The sequence below is a fragment of the Dioscorea cayenensis genome, chromosome 6 (genome assembly GCF_009730915.1).
Source record: "Dioscorea cayenensis subsp. rotundata cultivar TDr96_F1 chromosome 6, TDr96_F1_v2_PseudoChromosome.rev07_lg8_w22 25.fasta, whole genome shotgun sequence".
Lineage (NCBI taxonomy): Eukaryota > Viridiplantae > Streptophyta > Magnoliopsida > Dioscoreales > Dioscoreaceae > Dioscorea > Dioscorea cayenensis.
In genome coordinates this window covers 1162022-1184524 of record NC_052476.1, presented here as the reverse complement: position 1 = coordinate 1184524, position 22503 = coordinate 1162022, and the positions used below count along the sequence as shown (strand labels likewise).

At 34.8% G+C, this 22503-nt stretch overlaps 2 protein-coding genes and 1 pseudogene across 7 annotated transcripts; all 3 read left to right on the top strand.

Moving 5' to 3' along the window:
* Positions 1 to 4117: 4117 nt before the first annotated feature.
* Positions 4118 to 7374, top strand: LOC120263628 (annotated as a pseudogene).
* Positions 7375 to 9233: 1859 nt separating this feature from the next.
* On the top strand, positions 9234 to 11372 carry LOC120263285 (methylecgonone reductase-like). Of its 6 annotated transcripts, none has more exons than XM_039271154.1 (5): positions 9234 to 9453; positions 10024 to 10330; positions 10401 to 10641; positions 10787 to 10966; positions 11062 to 11372. In XM_039271154.1, the coding sequence occupies exons 2-5, from the start codon at positions 10026 to 10028 to the stop codon at positions 11263 to 11265; spliced, it is 930 nt and encodes a 309-aa protein (XP_039127088.1). In that variant the 5' UTR covers positions 9234 to 9453; positions 10024 to 10025; the 3' UTR covers positions 11266 to 11372. The 6 variants fall into 6 exon arrangements, with proteins under 6 accessions (XP_039127088.1, XP_039127087.1, XP_039127086.1 ...); XM_039271153.1 differs by having other exon boundaries at positions 9997 to 10330; XM_039271152.1 differs by having other exon boundaries at positions 9967 to 10330.
* Positions 11373 to 14872: 3500 nt separating this feature from the next.
* Positions 14873 to 22276, top strand: LOC120263627 (non-functional NADPH-dependent codeinone reductase 2-like). Its single transcript, XM_039271594.1, has 7 exons — positions 14873 to 14878; positions 15319 to 15442; positions 19326 to 19331; positions 21257 to 21344; positions 21417 to 21657; positions 21800 to 21955; positions 22073 to 22276. Exons 1-7 carry the CDS (start codon positions 14873 to 14875, stop codon positions 22274 to 22276), a joined length of 825 nt encoding a protein of 274 aa, XP_039127528.1.
* The last annotated feature ends 227 nt before the right edge of the window (positions 22277 to 22503 follow it).

Here is a 22503-nt window from a genome sequence, read left to right as displayed (position 1 = left end):
AAATGGTTGAAAGGAAATGGTTACCATGTTGTTTCTTGTGTGGGATTTGTAAATTAAATTGTGTTAAAAGCTTGAACTTTCCTTGTGTTTTATCTTGTCCTTGTACTATGGCCGAGGTGTTATTGATTTATGATATGGATGGCTTTTGCACTCCGAGTGGAGTTGTGTTTATTGTGGTGATTGTATGGTGATATCCTACTACAGTAGGCGGTCTCCACGGCCAAACTGTTGAGGTGGCGTGATGACCGGCTGATTACTACGAGAGGGCCAATTCAGGTGGGAGTGTAGAACCCTGACTGGATATCCATCGGATAGCCGGAGTCACCAACCGGTGAACTGATGGGTTAATGTCAAGGGCATGAGTACCTTGACGGCTCTAAACCTAGCCATGGCTACGGCGAAGGTTTAAAGAGTTTTCTAGACCACATTATGCTGGGTGAGTGTTGGGTATTGTGCTGATTTATTAAAACCATGTTTTGTGGTTTTGGTGTTGTAAACCCTAGTTGGGGTAAAAATGGTTTTCTTGGTATTATTATATTATTTTAATCCTTTTGAAGACTTCTATTATATGTGCTAATGTTTCTAAACTAGTATTATTTTGGTAAAACTTTTATTTTGATGTTTTATTATTATTATTATTATTACTGTTGGTGTATTTCTGCTAAAATTGTGATAACCTCCCCTCACTGAGTAACTTGAGTTACTCATCCCTCTTTCTTCCTCCCAGTCTGTTGTAGGTAGTAGGTGTGGTTGTGTGGCAGCGTACTGGGCATTTGCTACTGTTCTATCTTCTGTTGTATTTCCTTCAGTTCATGTATGTTGTTGTTGTTGTTGTTGTCATGGAACATATTATAAGACCTATGGATCCACTAGTGTGTAGAAAACTTTGTTGCATGGTTTAGTATCTAAATAACTCTTAACTTTCATGTACTTGCATTTTCTACTGTTGTTAGTGTTGTTTCCTTGTGTATTTGTGAACCTCTATATTTTCTGTATCCTACTGTTGTTGTTGTTGTTGTTGTTGTTGTTGTTGTTGTTGTTATTATTGTTGAATTCCAGGTATATTGATCAGCCTTGCGGCGTCTTGAGGGTTGAGTGGCAGGATATCCCTCCTCGGGATTGTTGAGGCAATTGTCGCATTTTGTGGGCCCGCGGGTCGGGGCGTGACAGTAGTGGTAGTGGAACTCGGAAGAATTATGGAGGGGAGAGAAGAGGATGCAAGACTGAATAAAGGAAAGATTGGGGAAGGATGAAGAGAAGTAAAGAGTATCTTTAAGAAAAGTGACATAATGGGAAATACGAGGACAGTGAGAATGAGGATCATAGTAGCGATAGCCCTTGTGTTCAGAGCTATAGCTGAGAAAAATGCACATGGCAGAATAGGGAGAAAGTTTAGTTCGCTCGACAGTGGGCAAAAGAACAAAATAGGTGCAACCAAACGTGCAAAGATGATTATAAGAGGGAGAAAGGGAGTAAAGATGCTCATAAAGTGTGATACCAGAGAGAGTGAAAGTAGGAGTGCGATTGATAAGATAGACGGATATAAGAATGGCTTTAGCCCAAAAGGATTAAGGGGCAGAAAAGGCAAAAAGAAGTGCACATCTAGTGTCTAGGATATGCGATATTTGTGCTCAGCGACACTGTTCTAAGTAGGTGTGTAAGGACAAGTTTACTGAGGAATAGTGCCATAAGTGGAGAGTAATTTTCGGAAGGATGTATCTATAAAGAGATACTCGCGTGCCCCATTAGAGCGAAAGATCTTAATGCATTTACTAAACTGAATATACACCATTTGCGCAAATTAAGAGTAATGGCAAAGCTGAGATCATGAACGCATTAAATAAAACTAAGTATAACGTGATAAATCATTAATGAATGATATGTAATAGAAACAACCACCAAGAGATGAGAAAGGTGCAGGATCCCAAACATCAGAATGAACAAGATCAAAAGGAGATTCTGAAATAGAATCTTGTAAAGAGAAAGGAAGAGCAGTGGTTTAGCGAGTTTACAACACATACATAGATGTGAAGGAAGGGAAAAAACAGAACCAAGACTACCTGAACTTGTTAAGAATTTCAGGCGAGAACTAGACAACTGACCGAGATGACTGTGCCAATAATCAAGAGAACATACAGAAGTGGAAATATCAGAAGATGGAAGAGCTGGAAGATGAAAAGAGTCTAAGTGATAGAGGTCGCCAACTCTACGCCCGATCTCAATTCTCTGGCCTGTAAGATGGTCCTGCATAGTACAAGTAGAAGAAGAAAATGTAACTGTGAGACCATGATCAATGAGTTAACTAACAGAAAGAAGGTTGAGAGCTAAGCCAGGGACGTGATGGACGTTAGGAATGTCAAATAAAGAAGACCGAAGATGACCACACTGCGTGACAAAAGGAAGGCTCCTATCAGCAGTGCGAGCACTGAAAAAGGTATGAGGAGTAAAAATAGAGACCAGGCTGGATGTATTTGTAGTCATATGATGAGTGGCACCATAATCTAAAATTTAAGATGAGGAAGACATACTAGGGTAGAGGTATCTGCATAGCATAAATCTATTCAGTAAGTTGAGTAACTTGAGAGAAAAGATTAGTAAAGGAAGAAGAAGCTGAAGCTGAGATAGAAGCAACATGAGGGGAGGAAGCCGAAGATCGAGGCGGAGGGTGAGACTGGGATGACTGCTATTGTTGTCATTGTTGAAGCTAAAGATATTGACTTTTCATATGACTAGGACGCTTGCAATAATAACAGATAACAGAAGACCTAGAATAGGTCGACAAAGCAGGAGCTGGTGGCACAAAAGGGCCGAAAGATACTTGAGGAGTGTGGAGAGGTCACGGCGAGAACTGTGTCTATAAGGATAAGTCATGGAGATAATGTGCTGAGATGAGTTTCTTCAGCAATAACACTACGAATGGCATCGTCAAATGATGGAAGAGGGTCTCAATTGAGCAATTGGCTACGAACATCCTCAAAATCAGGATGAAGATGCATTAGAAATTCAAAAGTGTGTTGTGTTTTGTGAGACCGAGTGTAAGTTTTACAACATTTGCATGTTAAGCAAGTGGACTCCTCCAATGAATCAATCTGATGCCACAGGGACCGCAGGTCATTGACATACTCCCCGAAAGAACGCTCACGGTCCTGGATGTGTGTAAGGTCTACAAAATGGCATACTGACGAGCAGAGCTAGAATGCTCAAACATACGACCTAAGTATTCCCACATTGCATGAGCAGTGGAAAGATGTCCAATTTTCATACGAACATCAATCTCACAAGACTGACAGATAAAGGTCATGGTACGGTGATCAGCAAGTGTCCATGATATATCGAGGGTAGATGGTTGGGGAGAGGTACCGCCAATATAGCCAAGCAGATCTATATTGAGTAAAAAAAAATGAATGGTAGTAAACCATTCTCTGTAATAGGAACCGTTTAATTTGATATCGACTGGAGATAGGAAATGTGGAGTAGAGGAAGATGATGCCATTATTTTTTATAAAATAATGATGGGAGTAAAGTACTTAGGAAACAAATAAGAGGGGAAAACAAATCTCGAGACTTGGGAATTTTTTTGTTGTTTTTTGTTTTGGTTTTTTTTTGTTGTTGTTTTTTTAATATATATATATATATATATATTTATAATAGATATTGTTAAAAGGAATAAAAGGAAAATGCCAAAAGCTTTAGGACTTGAGCTGTTGAAAAGGCAATCTTGTCTGGGAGGAAGCTTGTGTTGATGTTGACTTGTTTGATCAGTGGATGAGGAAGCTTGTGTGGTGGCTGGAGAGCTCGTTTGTGGCTATGAAGCATGGCTGAAAAGCTCGTCAGTGGTTGGTTGGAGCGTGTGAGTGCTTAGGGCAGTGTGATGGTGAGCATAAAGATTACTGCTGCGGGCAAGCACAGAGATCACGACGGCGGGCAAGTACAGATCGGCAGGGCAGTCAACGTTCGTTAGAGAGCGAACAAAACTCATGAGGAAGATGTCCATCAGTTTAACTTGTCTGCATCTACTCCTCTTGATAGACTAGAATCAGATGAACGAAAAGCATGAAGACGATAGTACTGGAAGAAAACGGAGGAATGTGAAGCTCTTATCAAGAAGGCTCAACAGATGACCAATTCGGCAGAAGTGGACCGAGCAAACGTCGGCGTTGGCAATAAAAGACCAAACAAACATCAACATCATAGACCGAACTGAAATCTGGTAAGGATTCGACAAGATCGGCCGGTGTCTGATACCATGATAGATAAAAGATAAGAGAAGAGAATGAGTACATTTCATTAGAACAAACTAGCCCATATAAATACAAGAATGGTGTATACATGAATATTTATATATATAAATACAATGTACATGTACAGATATTATTATTACTCTAGCAATACTTTTAGAAGCTTTCAAATGGCAAGACTAAAAGAGAAAAGTTGGAAACTTAACCAATTAATAGCTTTAATTTGTCAAGACTTTGCAAGGTCATTAATGCATCAAAGGACAAATGCTAAAGAAAAGTTTATGTATTGGAATTTTATTCATGTATGGAATACCCTTATTGACTTAGAATTAACTAGTACTATTCATAGCTATAAATATTAATGGTAAACCTAACTTGAAATATCAGATTGAGTTCTATCAAAAATAAGAAGAAGAATAAGAAGAAGAAGAAGAAGAAGAAGAGAAGATGGAGCACTGTCAAGAAAAGGCCAATGCTGGGACAATCTCTCTTCCGACAATGATAACGATGGTCAATCTAAACAGCAGTACAATCTCTGAGACACGTACCTCTTGGGATAGCCATCGCTGAAGCTCTTCGTCTCGGTCTTATTACATCTCGAATTGAGCTCTTCATCACCTACAAATACATGTTTTTTTGTCTTTCTCCATGTTACTAAACTCATGATAAAGAGATATATTTAAAATTTATGACAAAACTCATAAAAGTAAAAATATAACAATATAAAAACTACAAAAACTATTATTTATAATAAAAAAATAAATATTATATTAATTTTGGAGAAATAAATTCATGAGAAAAACTAATAGGGTCAAAATATAATTTTAAAAATTTCATTAAAGAAGATATGAGATTAATTAAGCATCAAAATAAAAACATTTAATATTTTACTGTGTTATTTTAAATTTTAAAAATTAGCTATGATTATATAACATTAGCTAAATATTAAATTAAAATATTTTTGTATTACGATAATTATTGGGAGTCCTTCAACATTTTAAGTTTTTAAAATTATTATTAAAAAAATCTAAAAACGAGGCCTTAAAGTTATAATTATTATTAAAAAAAAATCTAAAGATGAGGCCTTAAAATTATGATTATTATTAAAAATTTTAAAAATGAAACCTTAAAAAATATTGGGGCCTAAAATAATTGCTTCATTGGTCTTATCCTAGAGCCGGCCCTGATTGCAAATTATAGATTAAGTTCAAATAGTAAACAGAAATCTCGAATTGGATTATCTTGGTCTCTATCTCATTCACTTGGCAATGAGCACAAAGCCAACGGAAAGTGTGTTTCCAATATATAGAAATGAAATACTTCCTTCAGACTTGAAATCCAGTTTGGAAAGCTATGGAAGAGTGTCACAAAGCTTGGCCTGGTGAAAGCCATTGGAGTTAGTAATTTCTCATGCAAGATGGTGGAAAATTAAACTCCTCTCTTTTTCTAGAATTTCTCCTTCTGTGAATCAGGTGATTATAAATTTATAATAACTATATTGAAATTAATTAATCAAGCTAAGATTAATATTAATGTTTCTGATATATCTATGCATATATGAAGGTGGAGATGAATCCACTTTGGCAACAAAGAGAGTTGAGAGAGTTTTGTGCAAAGAAGGGGATTCATGTCACTGCTTTCTTTCCATTGGGAGGAATAGATGGAAAGTTGAGCAAACACATGGTCATGAACTCTGAAACACTTAAAGAGATAGCCATGGCTCATGGCAAGACCATAGCTAAGGTATGGTTAATTAGTTTTAATTTCTTGAATATTAATTGGTTAAGGTATTTGTTAGTGCAATCGCACTATTTAATTGGCATGATTTGACACCAAGGCAAGATGACGTGGAAACCATGGTGACAAGGCATAATTGATGACATGGAAAGCTTGGTGACATGGCAAGAAGACTTGGGGTACAAGGCAAATCATCTTAAATATGGTGGAGCTATTTTTAGTAAGTCTACAACATGGGGCCAAACATCTTGAAGATCTTGGTGGTATTATTCTTGGTAACTTGTTCAACTTGAAGACAAGATCATATCAAGACCATACTTAGAGAGATATGATTAAAGACTAAATATGGTGGAGCTTATTTGAAGAAATATCTATTCATGGTATGAATGAAGGAGATATGATTTGAAGAATCCTTGGTGATTGAATTGATTGATTGAAGATCTATTATTAGAAAGATTTGAGGACCAAACTTGGGTGAGTTGAAGATCAAGTTTGTAGAATCTTTGAAGACCAAACTTGGAAGATTGAAGACTAAGTTTGGCAAGTTTCATAAAGATGCACAAGGACGTGCGCCCCTTGCGAGGGGATTGCGTGATGAAGAACTGAGGAGGTAGGCTAGTTGCCGGCAGTCAGGATCAGGAGATTTGACTGCATCGACTCGGACTAAGCATGATCGGAAGGTTGATGGGTCTTGAGGTCGTCCGCAACGTAATCAGAACTCAGTCAAGTCAACAGTCAGGACCATGTTGCAACTTATGTTACAACAGGAGTTGCAACAGCTAATTTCGGAAGGTTTTTAAATTAGTATCCGCGGAGATTCTAAAAGAGGTATGTGCTATATTTGGGACGTTGAGGCGTCTATATAAGCTACCTTGCTCATAGGTTGTAAGGGTGCCTCTTGGAGAAGAGTGGGCGAGCACTAGACAATCTAGAGAGGGTAGTGATCTTCATTGTTTAAGAGTGTGAGTGACAAGTGTTTGTACTCATGTATTTTTACCTCTTTTAGTGGATTGTTTATCCCCGGGCTTGGCCCCCCAGACGTAGGCGAGTGGACGCTGAACTGGGTTACCAATTTTGTGTGTCTCCTTCTTGTTTTTTTTTTTGTGTGAACTTTCTTTGATGGTTTGTGTGAGATCTATGAGTGCTTGAGTGTTCCCTAAAGCCCACAAACCATACCGACGGAACTAACAGTATTGATTTTTGTTTATTTGATGGTGTGACAATTGTTAAGGTTTCTTTGAGGTGAGTGTATGAGCAAGGAGTGAGTTTTGTACTGAAGAGCTTTAATGAAGAAAGGATCAAAGAGAACCTTCAAATCTTTGATTGGGAATTAATTCAAGAAGATGTTTATAAAATTAGCATGCATAGTTACTCAGTGCAAGAAGATATATCACAATGATATGCTACTTGGTGAAGGACCCAACTTGTTTGATGAAGGCTTTGCTTGGGAAGAAGATATATGTTAGTGCAACCGCACTATTTATTGGCATGATTTGACACCTAGACCAAGTGACGTGGCAACTAAGGTGACAAAGCATAATTGATGATGTGGCAAGTATTGTGACATGGCAAGGAGACTTGGAGTGCAAGGCAAACATCTTGAAGATCTTGGTGGAGCTATTTTTAGTAAGTCTATAACATGGAGGCAAATATCTTGAAGATCATGGTGAAGCTATCTTAAAGATCTTGGTGGAGTTATTTTTGGCAATACATTACATTTTGAAGACAAGATCATATCAAGACCATACTTAGAGAGATATGATTGAAGACTAAATATGGTGGAGCTTAATTAAAGAAAGATCTATTCATGGTGTGAATGAAGACTAATTGAAGATATGATTTGAAGAATCCTTGATGAAGATTGATTGAAGTCTATTGAAGGCAAGATTTGAGGACCAAACTTGGGTGAATTGAAGATCAAGTTTGGAGAATCTTTGAAGACCAAATTTAGGTGGATTGAAGACTAAGTTTGGCAAGTTTCGTGAAGACGCACAAGGACGTGCTCCCCTTGCGAGGGGACTGCGTGATGAGGAACTGAGGAGGTAGGCTAGTTGCCGGCAGTCGGGATTGGGAGATTTAGCTGCATCGACTCGGACTAAGCATGACCGGGAGGTTGATGGGTCTTGAGGTCATCCGCAACGTAACCAGAACTCAGTCAAGTCAGCAGTTATGGTCATATTGTAATTCATGTTACAACAGGAGTTGCAACAGCTAATTTCGGCAGGTTTTTAAATTAGTAGCCGCGGAGATTCTAAAAGAGATATGTGCTATATTTGGGACATTGAAGCGTCTATATAAACTACCTTGCTCGTAGATTGTAAGTGTGACTCTTGAGTGACTCTTGGAGGAGAGTGTGTGAGCACTAGACAATCTAGAGAGGGTAGTGATCTTTATTGTTGAGAGTGTGAGTGACAAGTGTTTGTACTCATCTATTTTTACCTCTTTTAGTGGATTGTTTATCTCCGGGCTTGGCCCCCCAGACGTAGGCGAGTGGACGCCGAACTGGGTTACCAACGTTATGTGTCTTCTTGTGTTTGTTTGTGTGCTCTTTCTTTATTGGTTTGTGTGAGACTTCTATGAGTGCTTGAGTGTTATCTAATACTCATAAACCACACCGGAGGAACTAACAATATATATTGTTGTAATTCAATGTCTAACAAGTTGGCATGGAGAAATGACTACTCAAGAATCTCAAACCAAACCGGCGATTCAGAACATGACTTAGTGTAGAAGTAGGATTCTCCACCTGATAGGTTGAGCAGGCCTGTGGTGCTAGACAATGTTCTTCTTGTTTATCTTCCTTATTTCTTTTTGTTGTCTTTTGTCTTTGTTTCCCACTTCTTGTGAGAGGACTTCTCCTATATTTTCTGTTTGTTTTTATTTCAATAAACCTATGGTTTATCCACATTTATTTTAAAAAATTAACTACGAGGAGGATGACTAGCTCTTTAAAAAGTTATCCAAAATTTCTGATCTTTACTGGACCTCTCAGTAGGATTCGAACCCTGATGAAGTCTTAACCATCTGTCAGAGAATAAAATAAAGAACGAATTGATCAATAATACAGACAATAAATATATATAGATAAAATAAAAAAAATGAAGAAAATAATAAATTTTTTTTTTCTTCTATCCATACATCAGAAACAAAAATATATAATTCCAATAAAGGAACCCAAGGACCATATTTTTCTCCAATTTGGGCTCTGCTCAAATCTCGAATAAATTCAAGGGTGGTCGACTTGGAGGGGGTCTCAAATGGGGCATGGTGAAGGAGTGTGAATCAAAGGCAGGCATGAAGGTAAAGAAGGGGGCATGACACGTGGACAAATCAACAGCGGAAATCAAGGATCAAACACACCACAAAGGAGAGATAATCGCTTATAAAGAAGAAAGAAGCTGGGAAAGAGAGGGGGTATAGTGTTTGTGAATATTGTAGCCGGTCTGGAGCCTGGTTAGAGGTCAGTTTCATCGTTCCGGTGAGTGGTGATACTGTGCTTGGTACTCTATCTTAGTTGTAATCGTTTTCTTCTTGTTCTTATATGCAAAATCTGTGACTTCTTTATGAATTGCATGCTCATGAGTTTTGGAACTAGTATTAGTGATTCTTTGTTTCTATAGTGGTTATTTTTGGAGTTGACTAATATATATCATGTTTAATGAAATGAACTCTTATTCCTATGGATCTTGATAGTAGACATCTGTAGGTGTTTCTGGATTAATTTCTTGTAAAGATTTAGGACCCAACACAAATGTATAGACAATATATTTGAAGTTAAAACCTTTTCTGTTTACATGGACCAAAGTAAATACAGTTCAACTTCAAATTCAGGTCATGCATTATTGATGAATACTGAAATTAAAATATTGATGATTACAGAACAAGATAATATATACATATATATATATGGAGTACAGACAGTGATTATATTTTTAATTATTATTAGACTGCTGCTTCAATTGGACGGATGTCTTACTAATTGAAAGTATAGATCTATATATATATATATATATATATATAGCATATCAATGAAAACAAAGCACTGAAGAGATGCAGACAGAAATAATTCTGAGCTCTGGAGGAAAAATGCCGATCCTCGGCATGGGAACCGCAGCATATCCAATCCCCCAACCAGAGCTTGTCGAGATGGCAATCTTTGAAGCCATGAAACTCGGCTACCGTCACTTTGATACCGCGAGTCTCTATCAATCTGAGCAGCCTCTTGGCCAAGCTATTTCTCGAGCTATTCGAAGCGGTATCATTAAAGACCGTGCTGAGCTCTTCATCACCACCAAACTTTCCGTTGCCGATACTTACCCAGGTGCAGTAGTGCCAGCACTTCGCAAATCTCTCAGGTGAAGAAAGACAAATACTTGGAAAGATCGCGATACTTATGTCTTACTTTGAAATAATTTTTTCTTGTAGTGAGCTCAGCATCGAATATGTCGATCTTTATTTAATTCATGCTCCAATGAGAGTGAGAGGGGAGAAGAGGTATGTGTTCACAAAGGAAGATGTGATGCCATTTGATTCAAAAGGTACTTGGGAGGGAATGGAACAGTGTTATGAGCTTGGCTTGGCAAAATCCATTGGAGTTAGTAACTTCCCAATTGATAAGCTCAAGCTTCTTCTTTCTCATGCTCAGATTCCTCCTTCAGTTAATCAGGTAATTTTGTTTTTTGATAAAATAGATAAATTATAAATTTATTTTGAAAATAAAGTAAACGGGTACAAAATAAGAAAGAATCAATAAATTTAATTAAAGTTTTAATCACTTTATTTTTAAATTAATTGTAATTTTATTTTTTAAGGTGGAAATGCATCCTCTTTGGCAACAACAAGAGTTGATAGATTTTTGTCAAAAAAACTACATTCATGTTAGTGCTTATTCTCCACTCGGCGGCATTGGAAGTTTTTGGGGTAATCGTGAAGTACTGCATTTGAAAGAGATTGAAGAAATTGCTCGAACTAAAGAAAAAACAGTTGCTCAAGTAAGTAAAAAAATTTAATAAAAGCTTAATTCATATATATATATATATATATATATATATTCATATAAATACATATTTGTTATCTTTCTTATTAGATTTGCTTGAGATGGGCATTGGAGCAAGGGGTGAGTGTATTACCGAAGAGTTTCAACAAAGAGAGATTAGAAGAGAATAAGGACATATTTGGGTGGAGGTTAAGTGAAGATGAGGTGCAAATTATTAGTTTAATTCCACAATTAGTGGGAGATGATGCTTCACATGGCCTGGCTAGGCCAATTAGTCAAGATATAAATGTTTAAATGTCTTAATCAATGTCCCCGTGATGTTGTTATTTTAAGTTATAAAGAGATTGTGATGATCCTGATTATGAATAAGCTATGATTTCTTTGAGGATTTTTTATTTGTATCTCCTGATATTTTTATTCAAGTCAACGCATATAGGTCTGTATTTCAAAAAAGATAATTATATTTTATTTGATTTATGTTATGGGAGAAAGATTCTACACAACTGTCATTGGCCCAAACTTTATGCATCATGTTTATCTTGTCTCTACTATAGTTATGTTTAATTATGGCTTGTGCACTTATATCTCAGTTTTTTTTATTTTCATGTCTGATTTTTATTTTCTTCCCCGTTACTTCTTTACCCATATTTATCTTTCTTTGTTTTTAAGAAATATATATTATGTTATTTATGTGTTTTTTTTAAAAAAAAATAGCTTATTTGAATGAAATATATATTAACATAAATGTATTCATTTTTATTTTTATTTTGTATTAGATTTGCTTAAGATGAGCAATAGAATAAGGAGTTAGTGTCTTGCTTAAGAAATGAATACTCTTTTTTGTAGCTATTGGGTAAGACACTGATGAAAAAGAACTGCATGATCATTAAATCATATTTTAAAAATCTTCAATGCAAATGATCTTGACGTCTGTCTAAGTAGGCCTGAGATGCCATACGGTTTCTTCCGTCTACTTAGCTTTTTATCTCTGTTTACTCTTTCTCTTTCTTTTGTTTCTCTGTTTTTCCTCATCACTGGTGAGTGATGACTCTATCCTTGTACTTTCACTTTTTCCTTATACTTCTGCTTTTATTTCAATAAATCTGTGATTTATCCACATTTATTTCCAAAAAAAAAAAACAAACAACATCAATGTGTGTATAAAATTAACTCAAGAAGATGTTTATAAAATTAGCATGGTTACTCAGTGCAAGAAGATAAATAACAATGATACTCTACTTGGTTTTGCACCTCTTAATGTTGTAGCGCCTAAGCGCTGCATGCTAGCGCCTAGGTGCTAGATTTTCTATTTTGCTTGTTCCCTCTTTGTTGAAACTTTGCTCTTCTTTCTCCAATCTTGTGCCTTTACATGTTCTTCCTTCGAATCATTCTCTTTCTTTCCTACAATGCAATAATACCAACATTATGAGTAAAATTGGTTTAAAATAATTCAAATTTAATTCATTATGTGTTAAAGAAGGTCTATATATTAAGTGCAAATTATACTCATCAAATACCCCCAAACTTAGAGTTTTGTTCGCCCTCGAACAAAAGAAAGAGAAAGAAAAATATCATGAAACAATGAAATGTGATTAACAGCAGCATAAGTGAAACTCCGGCCTCAAAGTTGGATTTTTCAAACCCATAAAAAGAAATTTTAAGCACGGTCTACAATTTCAACTAGAGAGCAAATCTTACTCCATTTAAGGTTCCATGTGTGTGTGTGTCCAGTCTTTGCTACTTCGCTATCCTTGAACTCTTGTTCATTTATGCAAAAATAAGAACCCACCTAACCTCTAATTGAAACCCCCAAACTTATTTACTTATATATATATATATATATATATATTTTTCATCTTTTTTTTCTTTCTTTTTATTCCATCATCATTTTTTTTTTTCTAAAACAGTAGCTTTCACACATCCTTTGAGGTAGCCCTTTCTCCCAATATGGCATACTTGGTATCCGACTTTTCAGAAGTGGCTTCACACATTAAAGGTGGTAGCTCTTTTTGTTTTTGTTTTTTTTTTTTTAACAAATGATCTAACTAACTAATTCTAGGGTCTTTCAAGGCTTTAGTAAGCTCCTAATTTGCATAAATGATCTCTAAGTATTTGGACAACTTAGTAAGCAGAACTGGGTGTGCTAAGAGTGTAAAGGAACCAAAAATAAAGCAACACAAGCACTATAGTTAAAAGAGAGACACATTTATTGTTTTTCATGGATTAGAAAAGCCACTAGAATTTTTATCATCGGCCATCATTGTTCCGCAAACCAAATAAATTTTTTTTTTTATATAAACACCACCAGAAAGCCCTAGCTATCATGTTTGGTATAATATGTGACGAAAAAAATTCCCACCTAGTATAGACTTGACGTAATTATAGAAAATAGTGAGTACATCTCTAATTAGGATATTTTAGAAACTTTGTCTCTCATAATCTTTTTGAGTGAATTAGTGATTATCTTAACGCTCTTTAAATCATGTGGAGTGGATTTTAAGAAAAATACAAAAAATCAGAGAAAATGGCAACCATATATCTACCGATTGGTGCTGGGAGGTGGAGCCCTTGTGACCTTTTGGGGGGATACTCTTGCTACGATATAGAAAGATATGATCATGTGTGATGATGGAGGATGATGCATGTATATATGCATCATACATGTGTGTGTATATCTTAGTATCATGTTAAGATTTGTGGGTTGAAACAGAGACAGACCATTAAGACATAGAAAGAGATGATCATGTGTGATGATGGGTAATGATGTATGTATATATATATATGTATGTATGTGTGTATATATATATCTTAGTATCAAGTTAAGATTTATGGGTTGAAGTAGAGACAGACCACGGTGCTTGTCGCCTTCGAAAAAAACATAAAAAAGAGAGTGGTTATTGAATTAATCATGTGCATGATGGTTGTAACAACATGCATCCACATGATCTGACCCAAATAAAAGAGAGATAAATAGACATCCATACACATGCATGGTGCTTCACTTAAGTTGGAAAGAACGGGTGTGTGTCCAATATCTAGCTGACATGAATTTTTTTTTTCTTAAATAGATAAATCATAATTTTATTAAAAAAACAAAAGGAGAGAAATTGGACAAATACAGAAAAAAGCTGACTAAAATCCTCACCATGCCAATGGGTAAGGTGCAAGCTGCCAGAAATCTCATCTTTTTTTTTATGAAAATAGATAAACCATATTTTATTTAAAAAAAACATTCTCATCTAATTAGGATAAATAATTTTTATTAATATTTTATTAATAATTGATTAATTATAAATATATGTATATAATAGTTCAAAATTACTTTACAAAAATTTTACATGTGTGTAATCATCTCAAATAATACAGACAGACTACAACAATAATGTGAAAAGATAAAATGACAAAAAAACAACAACAAAATACAATAGTTTATTAGACATGGGTCCAGGCAGAAAACAACAACAATTTTGCAGAGATATGGCAACTACAATATAAGAAATGAAAGGAATCATAGCCATAGGGTTCCACTAGGAATGGAAGAGAAGAGAAACATTGCATGCTTTGAACTTTTCACTCTTAATATTGAAGAAATGATTACTTCTCTTGCTCCAAACAACTAATATGTATATTAGAGTTTTTTTTTAAAAAAAAGCTATCTTTTGATCAACAGCAACATTTGCATTAGTAAAAACTCTATTTTCATATTACATATATAAAGTACGTTTAGACCACCAATAACATAGTCAATCCCTATTTATATATGTCTCCTTGCTATATTGGACATAAAATAATTTTTAAAAAAAATATATTTATAGTAATTTATATTTTTATATAATAAAATACTTTTATAATTAATCTACATGTTTTTTATCAAACACATATATTCATTATATACCCTACCATGAAGGTAAAGACAATGGATGTGAAGTTAAACCTTTCTGTTTACATGGACCAAAGTAAACTCAGAGGTATAGTTCCTAAAAAAAACACAGAGGTATAGTTCAAAACTTCAAATTCAATTCATGCATTATTGATGAATGCTGAAATTATAATATCGATGATCATAAAAAAAAACAAGATAGATTGATTGATATATATATTTATATATTGAAATTATATTTACTTAGTTGGAGTAACAGTTAGACCGTGATTATGTTTTTAATCATTACTTGACTGCTTCCTCAATTGGACGGATGTCTTACAAATTGAAAGTATAGATCTATATATATATCATATCAAAGAAAACAGAGCACTGAAGAGATGCAGACCAAAATAATTCTGAGCTCTGGAGGAAAATTTCCCATGCTCGGCATGGGAACTGCAGTATATCCAATCCCCGACCCATAGCTCATTGAGACGGCAATCTTTGAAGCCATGAAACTCGGCTACCGTCACTTTGATACCGCGAGTCTCTATCAATCTGAGCATCCTCTTGGCCAAGCTATTTCTCGAGCTATTCGAAGCGGTATCTGTGAGAGGATTTTAAAAATGAAAAGACATTAATGTAATAAACACCACTTGTAATACAACTAATGAGAGCTTATCATTTGTAATTTCATTAATTAATGAATGATTATTTTATTTTATTTGAAAAGATGTCTAATTAATCAAAATAGTTTCTCATTAGTAAAAGTGGTAGTGTCTATTTAATAAGTGGTGTCTCAGTTAATGAAATAATGTGTCTTTTTTTATTGAAGTGGTATAATGAAGTGGTGTGTCTTTTTAAATGACACTCGTTATTGAAAGTGGTGTCTCTTTACTAAAACACCACTTCATTCCTATAAAAAATAATCTCCTATCATCATTCAAATTAATTGAATGAAAAAAACAAACTCCTCATAAGTTCATTTTGACTTTGTTCTTTGAGTGCATCAAAAATAGAAACAAACTTTCGACTCTCGTAATCATCTGTTGTCTTTGCTTGAGTTTGGAAGTGCAAACCATACTCAGGGTCTTCATCGTATCCTAAAAGGAAATTCGGCATTTAATCCAGTTTTGCATCCAAGGGTTTGAAATTAGGGTGGAGGCGAATTAAGCTGCAAAGGAAAGTGTTTCCCACGCTTGAAGACTTGTGCACTATTTCTTTTTCTAATCTCTTCCTCTTTATTCCTCAAAAGAACCATCTCCACTAACAATCTTTAGGCTTAATTCCTCTTGCAACAAATGGCTCTTTGAAGGATTTAACCATGAACTTTTGTGAAGTTGAGAGGTTTGAAGGCGGAAACTTTCTAAGATGGCAAAAGAAGATGAAATTTCTCCTCATTACATTGAAGGTGGAGTATGTTCTCACTACTTCAAACCCGAAGAAATAGAAGGAGAGACCAGTTCTGGAAATTAGAGAAAGGCAAAAGTGGGAAAATGATGATTTCATTTTGCATTGGACATATTCTCAATGGGCTTAGTGATGCACTTTTTATGTTTATCAAGACTCAATCTCGGCGAAAAGAACTTTGGGAGGAAACTAGAGCAAGCGTACATGCGAGAGGATGTAATAAGTAAGAAATTTCTTGTGAGTCGTTTTAATAACTTTAAGATGATTGATGGAAAATCTATCATGGAACAAATGCATGAAATTGAACATATTTTGAATAACTTCAAGCAACATAACATGCATATGGATGAGTCTATCATTGTCTCCTCAATTATAGACAAGCTTCCTCCGTCATGGAAAGATTTCAAAAAGAATCTCAAGCATAAAAAGGAAGATATATCTCTTGAGCAGATTGAAAATCATCTTCGCTTGGAAGAGGAGTATAGAAAAGCAAGATGATACTAAAAGATATCAAGGCTCATGAGAAAGTACTTGTATTGGAAGAAGGGGTCCCACAAAAAACTCCAAGAAAAGGAAAAAGTACAATAGAGAGTTACATGCGCACAAGATGGCCAGCATAACAAGAAAAAGAAAGGAAGTTGTTTTCTTACGTAGAAGGTTGGCCATTACTAAAGAAAAGAGTGTCGCTTTTTACAAAAGATGCAAGAGAAGAATTCCTCCTCAAAAGACAATCTTGTGCCCGTGATATCTGAAATCAACATGGTTAAAGATAATGAATCATGGTGGGTTGATTCTGGTGCAACTAGTCATGTGTGCAAAAATAAAGATCTCTTCAAGACACTCAAAGAAGAAGATGAAAATGTGCTCTACATGGGAAATGCTTTAAGTGTCCAAGTCAAGGGCAAAGGGATAGTTGAAATTGAGTTTACTTCTGGAAAGGTTCTTACTTTGAAAAGATGTGTATTATGTACCAAAAAGTTAGGAAGAATTTAATTTACGTACCTTTACTTAATAAGTTTGGGTTTAAGTCGAGTCTTTTGAGGGAGATAAGTTTATTCTCTCTAAGGGTGGGATGTTTGTGAGGCAAAGGTTATTGTTGTGAGAACATGTTCAAGATGAACATTGCTAAAATTAATAATAATAGTTATAATTATATTTACTTTGTTGACTCTTGTGATTTATGGCATTATCGTTTGGGTCATGTTAATTTTCGCAAATTAAATGATATAATGAATCTTGATTTAATTCCAATGACTTCTAAACAACATGAATCTTGCACTACTTGTATGTTAACTAAGATAACAAGACAATCTTTTCTTAGGGTAGAAAGAAATTTTAAAATATTAGAATTGATTCATTCTGATGTTTGTAATTTACATGGTTGGCCTACTATAGGTGGCAAAAAATATTTTGTGATATTTATTGATGATTGCACTCGATATTGTTATATTTATTTAATGCATTCAAAAGATGAAGTTTTACACAAATTTAAGATTTTTAGAACTGAAGTAGAACTTCAATGTGAAACTGTTATTAAATATTTGAGGTCGGATAGAGGAGGTGAATACTATGATGCAAAATATTTTGAGTCTATTGGCATAATTTATCAAGTAACTACTCCTTATTCACCACAACAAAATGGTATAGCCGAAAGAAAAAATAGGGTATTAAAAGAAATGACAAATGCTTTGCTATCTTACTCTGGTTTGACAAGTGGATATTGGGGTAAAGCATTGCTAACTGCATGCTATATATTAAATAGGGTTCTTAATAAAAGGAACAAGATAACCCCATATGAACTTTGGAAGAAAAGAAAACCCAATCTTAACTATTTTAAAGTTTGGGGTTGTAGGGCAATAGTTAAAGTTCCAGAACCCAAAAGGAAGAAAATTGGTGAAAAAGGAATTGAATGTATCTTCCTAGAATATGCTAAAAATAGTAAAGCATATCGGTTCTTGGTAATTGAACCAAATGATTCTTATCCTATAAATACAGTTATTGAATCAAGAGATGCTATTTTTCAAGAAAATAGATTTAATTCTATTCCTAGGCCAAAGGATATGTTATATTCAAATAACAAATGCAATCTAGGGGATAATATTTCTTCTAATGATACATTAGAAGAAGTAGAACATAGAAGGACTAAGAGGGTTAGGAGGGCAAAAACATATGGCCCGGATTTCTTCATGATCCTTATTGAAGGAACAAGTGAAAGAATTCAAAGTCATGCACCTATTTGTTTTAATATAGAAGGTGATCCTACAACATTTGAAGAGGCTATGAAATCTCAAGATGCAGCCTTTTAGAAAGAAGCCATACAAGATGAAATGGACTCAATAATGGGGAATAAAACATGGAAACTAGTTGATCTCCCACCTGGTTCTAAACCAATTGGTTGTAAATGGATTTTCAAAAATAAAATAAAAGTAGATGGAACTATTGATAAATTTAAAGCAAGATTAGTTGCTAAGGGGTTTACACAAAAGGAAGGAATAGATTATTTTGACACATATGCACCTGTTGCAAGAATTACTACCATTAGAGTGCTTATAGCAATTGCTTCAATGTACAATCTTGTAATACATCAAATGGATGTTAAAATAGCCTTTCTTAATGGAGAATTGGAAGAAGAAGTGTATATGAAACAACCGGAAGGGTTTGTTGTTCCCGGTCAAGAACACAAAGTGTGTAAATTAATTAAGTGTCTTTATGGGCTTAAGCAAGCCCCTAAACAATGGTATCAAAAATTTGTTGAAGTGATTCTAGCAAATGGGTTTAAAATTAATGAATCCGACAAATGTGTCTATAGTAAGTTTAATTGCGGAAAAGGTGTCATAATTTGCTTATATGTAGATGACATGTTAATATTTGGCACTGATATCAATGAAGTTATGAAAACAAAGAAATTCTTGTCTAACAACTTTGACATGAAAGATATGGGAGAAGCAAATGTCATTCTAGGCATTAAAATAATTAAGGATAACAATTATCTTAGTATGTCCCAAGCTCATTACATTGAGAAAATATTAAAGAAGTTTGATAATTTTAATTGTTGTCATGTTTCTACACCATTTGATTCTAGTATCAAGTTGGAACAAAATAAAGGTTGTCCTGTGAGACAACTAGAATATGCTAAAATAATTGGATGCTTGATGTATGCCATGACATGTACAAGACCAGATACAGCTTATGCTGTAGGAAGGTTAAGTAGATACACAAGAAATCCAAGTAAAGACCACTGGCATGTTGTGTATAGAGTATTAAAATATTTGAAAGGAACAATAAATTATAGTCTAATCTATAGTGGTAATCCTTCAAATTTAGAAGGATATACAGATGCTAGTTGGGTAAATCACACTGAGGATCATGCTTCTACAAGTGGATGGGTCTACACACTTGGTGGGGGTGCTATTTCTTGGGATCAAAGAAGCAGACATGTATTGCAGACTCCACCATGGCATCTGAATTTATAGCATTGGCTGCATGTGGTAAGGAAGCAGAATGGCTTAGAAACTTATTACTTGAAATTCCTATATGGCCCAAGCCAATGGCACCAATATCTATACATTGTGATAATCAGTCTACACTTTCAAAGGCTTATAGCCAAGTTTATAATGGAAAATCTCGACATATTGTACTAAGACATAGCTTTGTAAAAGAGTTGATTTATAAGTGGGGTAATTTTGATTAATTATATACGGTCTGAATTAAATCTTGCGGATCCTGTGACGAAAGGATTGACAAGGGATATGGTGTAAAAAACATCAAAGGGGATGTGATTGAAACCCATAAAATCATAATTACCAATGGTGGAAACCCAACTCACACTTGAGTATCATCAGGTCTTGAGTTCAATGGTGAAAGTACACTATTAGAGTAATTGTAAGTACTTGATTTGTATACATCCCAAGATTGAAAAGTACTTGGTTACCATGAGTTTACAAGAGGAAGGTTGAGCTTTAGCTCTTAATAGACCTACAAGCATATATTTGTTGGAGTGCCTGTCATGGTGGTGCTCTTGATAGAGTCTACCTATGTGAGAGTGAAGTGGGGCCGCTTCTTGGAATCTAAGGGCTTGACTCGAAAAGCTCTCATGAAAGGGATACTAGACACAAGGTCATTTTAATTGTGTCAACTTCAGTGACATACAATGGTTTGAGATCTTATGCGTAAGGCATGTACACTTGTTCAAATGGGATAATTGGTTCAAAGCTTGTCTACCATATTATTTCGGATGGGTGAAACTATGTTTTGCTAGGTGAAAGTTCAAGTCCTAAAGATACTTTTACTAAAAACATGAGATTTCCAAAGTGATCGGAATTTGTGTTCATTTTCAAAATGGTGGGGGATTGTGAGAGGATTTTAAAAATGAAAAGACATTAATGTAATAAACACCACTTGTAATACAACTAATGAGAGCTTATCATTTGTAATTTCATTAATTAATGAATGATTATTTTATTTTATTTGAAAAGATGTCTAATTAATCAAAATAGTTTCTCATTAGTAAAGTGGTGTGTCTATTTAATAAGTGGTGTCTCATTAATGAAATAATGTGTCTTTTTATTGAAGTGGTATAATGAAGTGGTGTGTCTTTTTAAATGACACTCATTATTGAAGTGGTGTGTCTCTTTACTAAACACCACTTCATTCCTATAAAAATAATCTCCTATCATCATTCAAGTTAATTGAATGAAAAACAAACTCCTCACAAGTTCATTTGCTTTGTTCTTTTCGAGTCGTACAAAAGATAAGAAGCTTTTCACTTCTAGAAAAGCCCATTGTTGTCTTTGCTTGAGTTTGGAAGTGCAAATCATACTCAGAGTCTTCATTGTATCTCAAAGGAAATTAGCCATTCAATCCATTTTGCATCCAAGGTTTGAAATTAGGTGGAGGCGAATTAAGCCTAAAGGAAAGTGTTTCCCACGCGTTGAAGACTTGTGCACTACTTTCTTTCTAATCTCTTCCTCTTTATTCCTCAAAGAACCATCCCCACCAACAGCATCATTAAAGACTGTGATGAGCTCTTCATCACCACCAAACTTGCCGCTGCCGATACTTACCCCGGTGCAGTAGTGCCAGCACTTCGCAAATCTCTCAGGTGAAGAAAGACAAGAATATTCAGAAAGATTGTGATCCTTATGTCTTACTTTGAAATAATTCTTTCTTGTAGTGAGCTTGGCATCAAATATGTTGATCTTTATTTAATTCATGCTCCAGTGAGAGTGAAAGGGGAGAAGAGGTATGTGTTCACCAAGGAAGATGTGATGCCATTTGATTCAAAAGGTACTTGGGAGGGAATGGAACAGTGTTATGAGCTTGGCTTGGCAAAATCCATTGGAGTTTGTAACTTCCCAATTGATAAGCTCAAGTTTCTTCTTTCTCATGCTAAGATTCCTCCTTCGGTCAATCAGGTAAATTTTTTTTTTTTAGAGTGAATAACTTACAAATTTATTAAAAAAAATTCAATATATATAAAATACTGGGAGAATCAAGTAAATTTAATTAAAATTTTGATCGTTTTGTTTTTAGATTAATTATGATTTTTTTTTCAAGGTGGAAATGCATCCTCTTTGGCAACAAAATGAATTGATAGATTTTTGTCGAAAAAACTGTATTCATGTTGGTGCTTATTCTCCGCTTGGTGGTACCGGAAGTTTTTGGGGAAATCGTGGAGTACTGCATTTGAAAGAGATTGAGGAGATTGCTCGAGCTAATTAAAGGAAAAACATCTGCTCAATTACGCAAATATATATATATATATAAAAGTAATTAATTAATTATATTTACATAAATATATAAATATATATTTGTTTCCTTTTCGATTAGATTTGCTTGAGATGGGCATTGGAGCGAGGGGTGAGTGTATTACCGAAGAGTTTCAACAAAGAGAGATTAAAAGAGAACAAAGACATATTTGGGTGGAGGTTAAGTGAAGATGAGGTGCAAATTATTAGTTTAATTCCACAATTAGTGGGAGATGATGCTTCACATGGCTTGGCTAGGCCAATTAATCAAGATATAAATGTTTAAATGTCTTACTCAATGTCCCCGTGCTATTGTTATTTTATGTTATAAAGAGATTGTGATGATCCTGATTATGAATCAGTGTTTTTTTTTTTTTATCTATTGTTTTATATTCAAGTCAATGCATATGATCCATATTCCCAAAAAAGTAGTTATATTTATTTTAATTTATATTAGGGAAGAATGATTCTACATGGTTGTTATTCTCCGAAAACTTCATGCATGATCTTTAT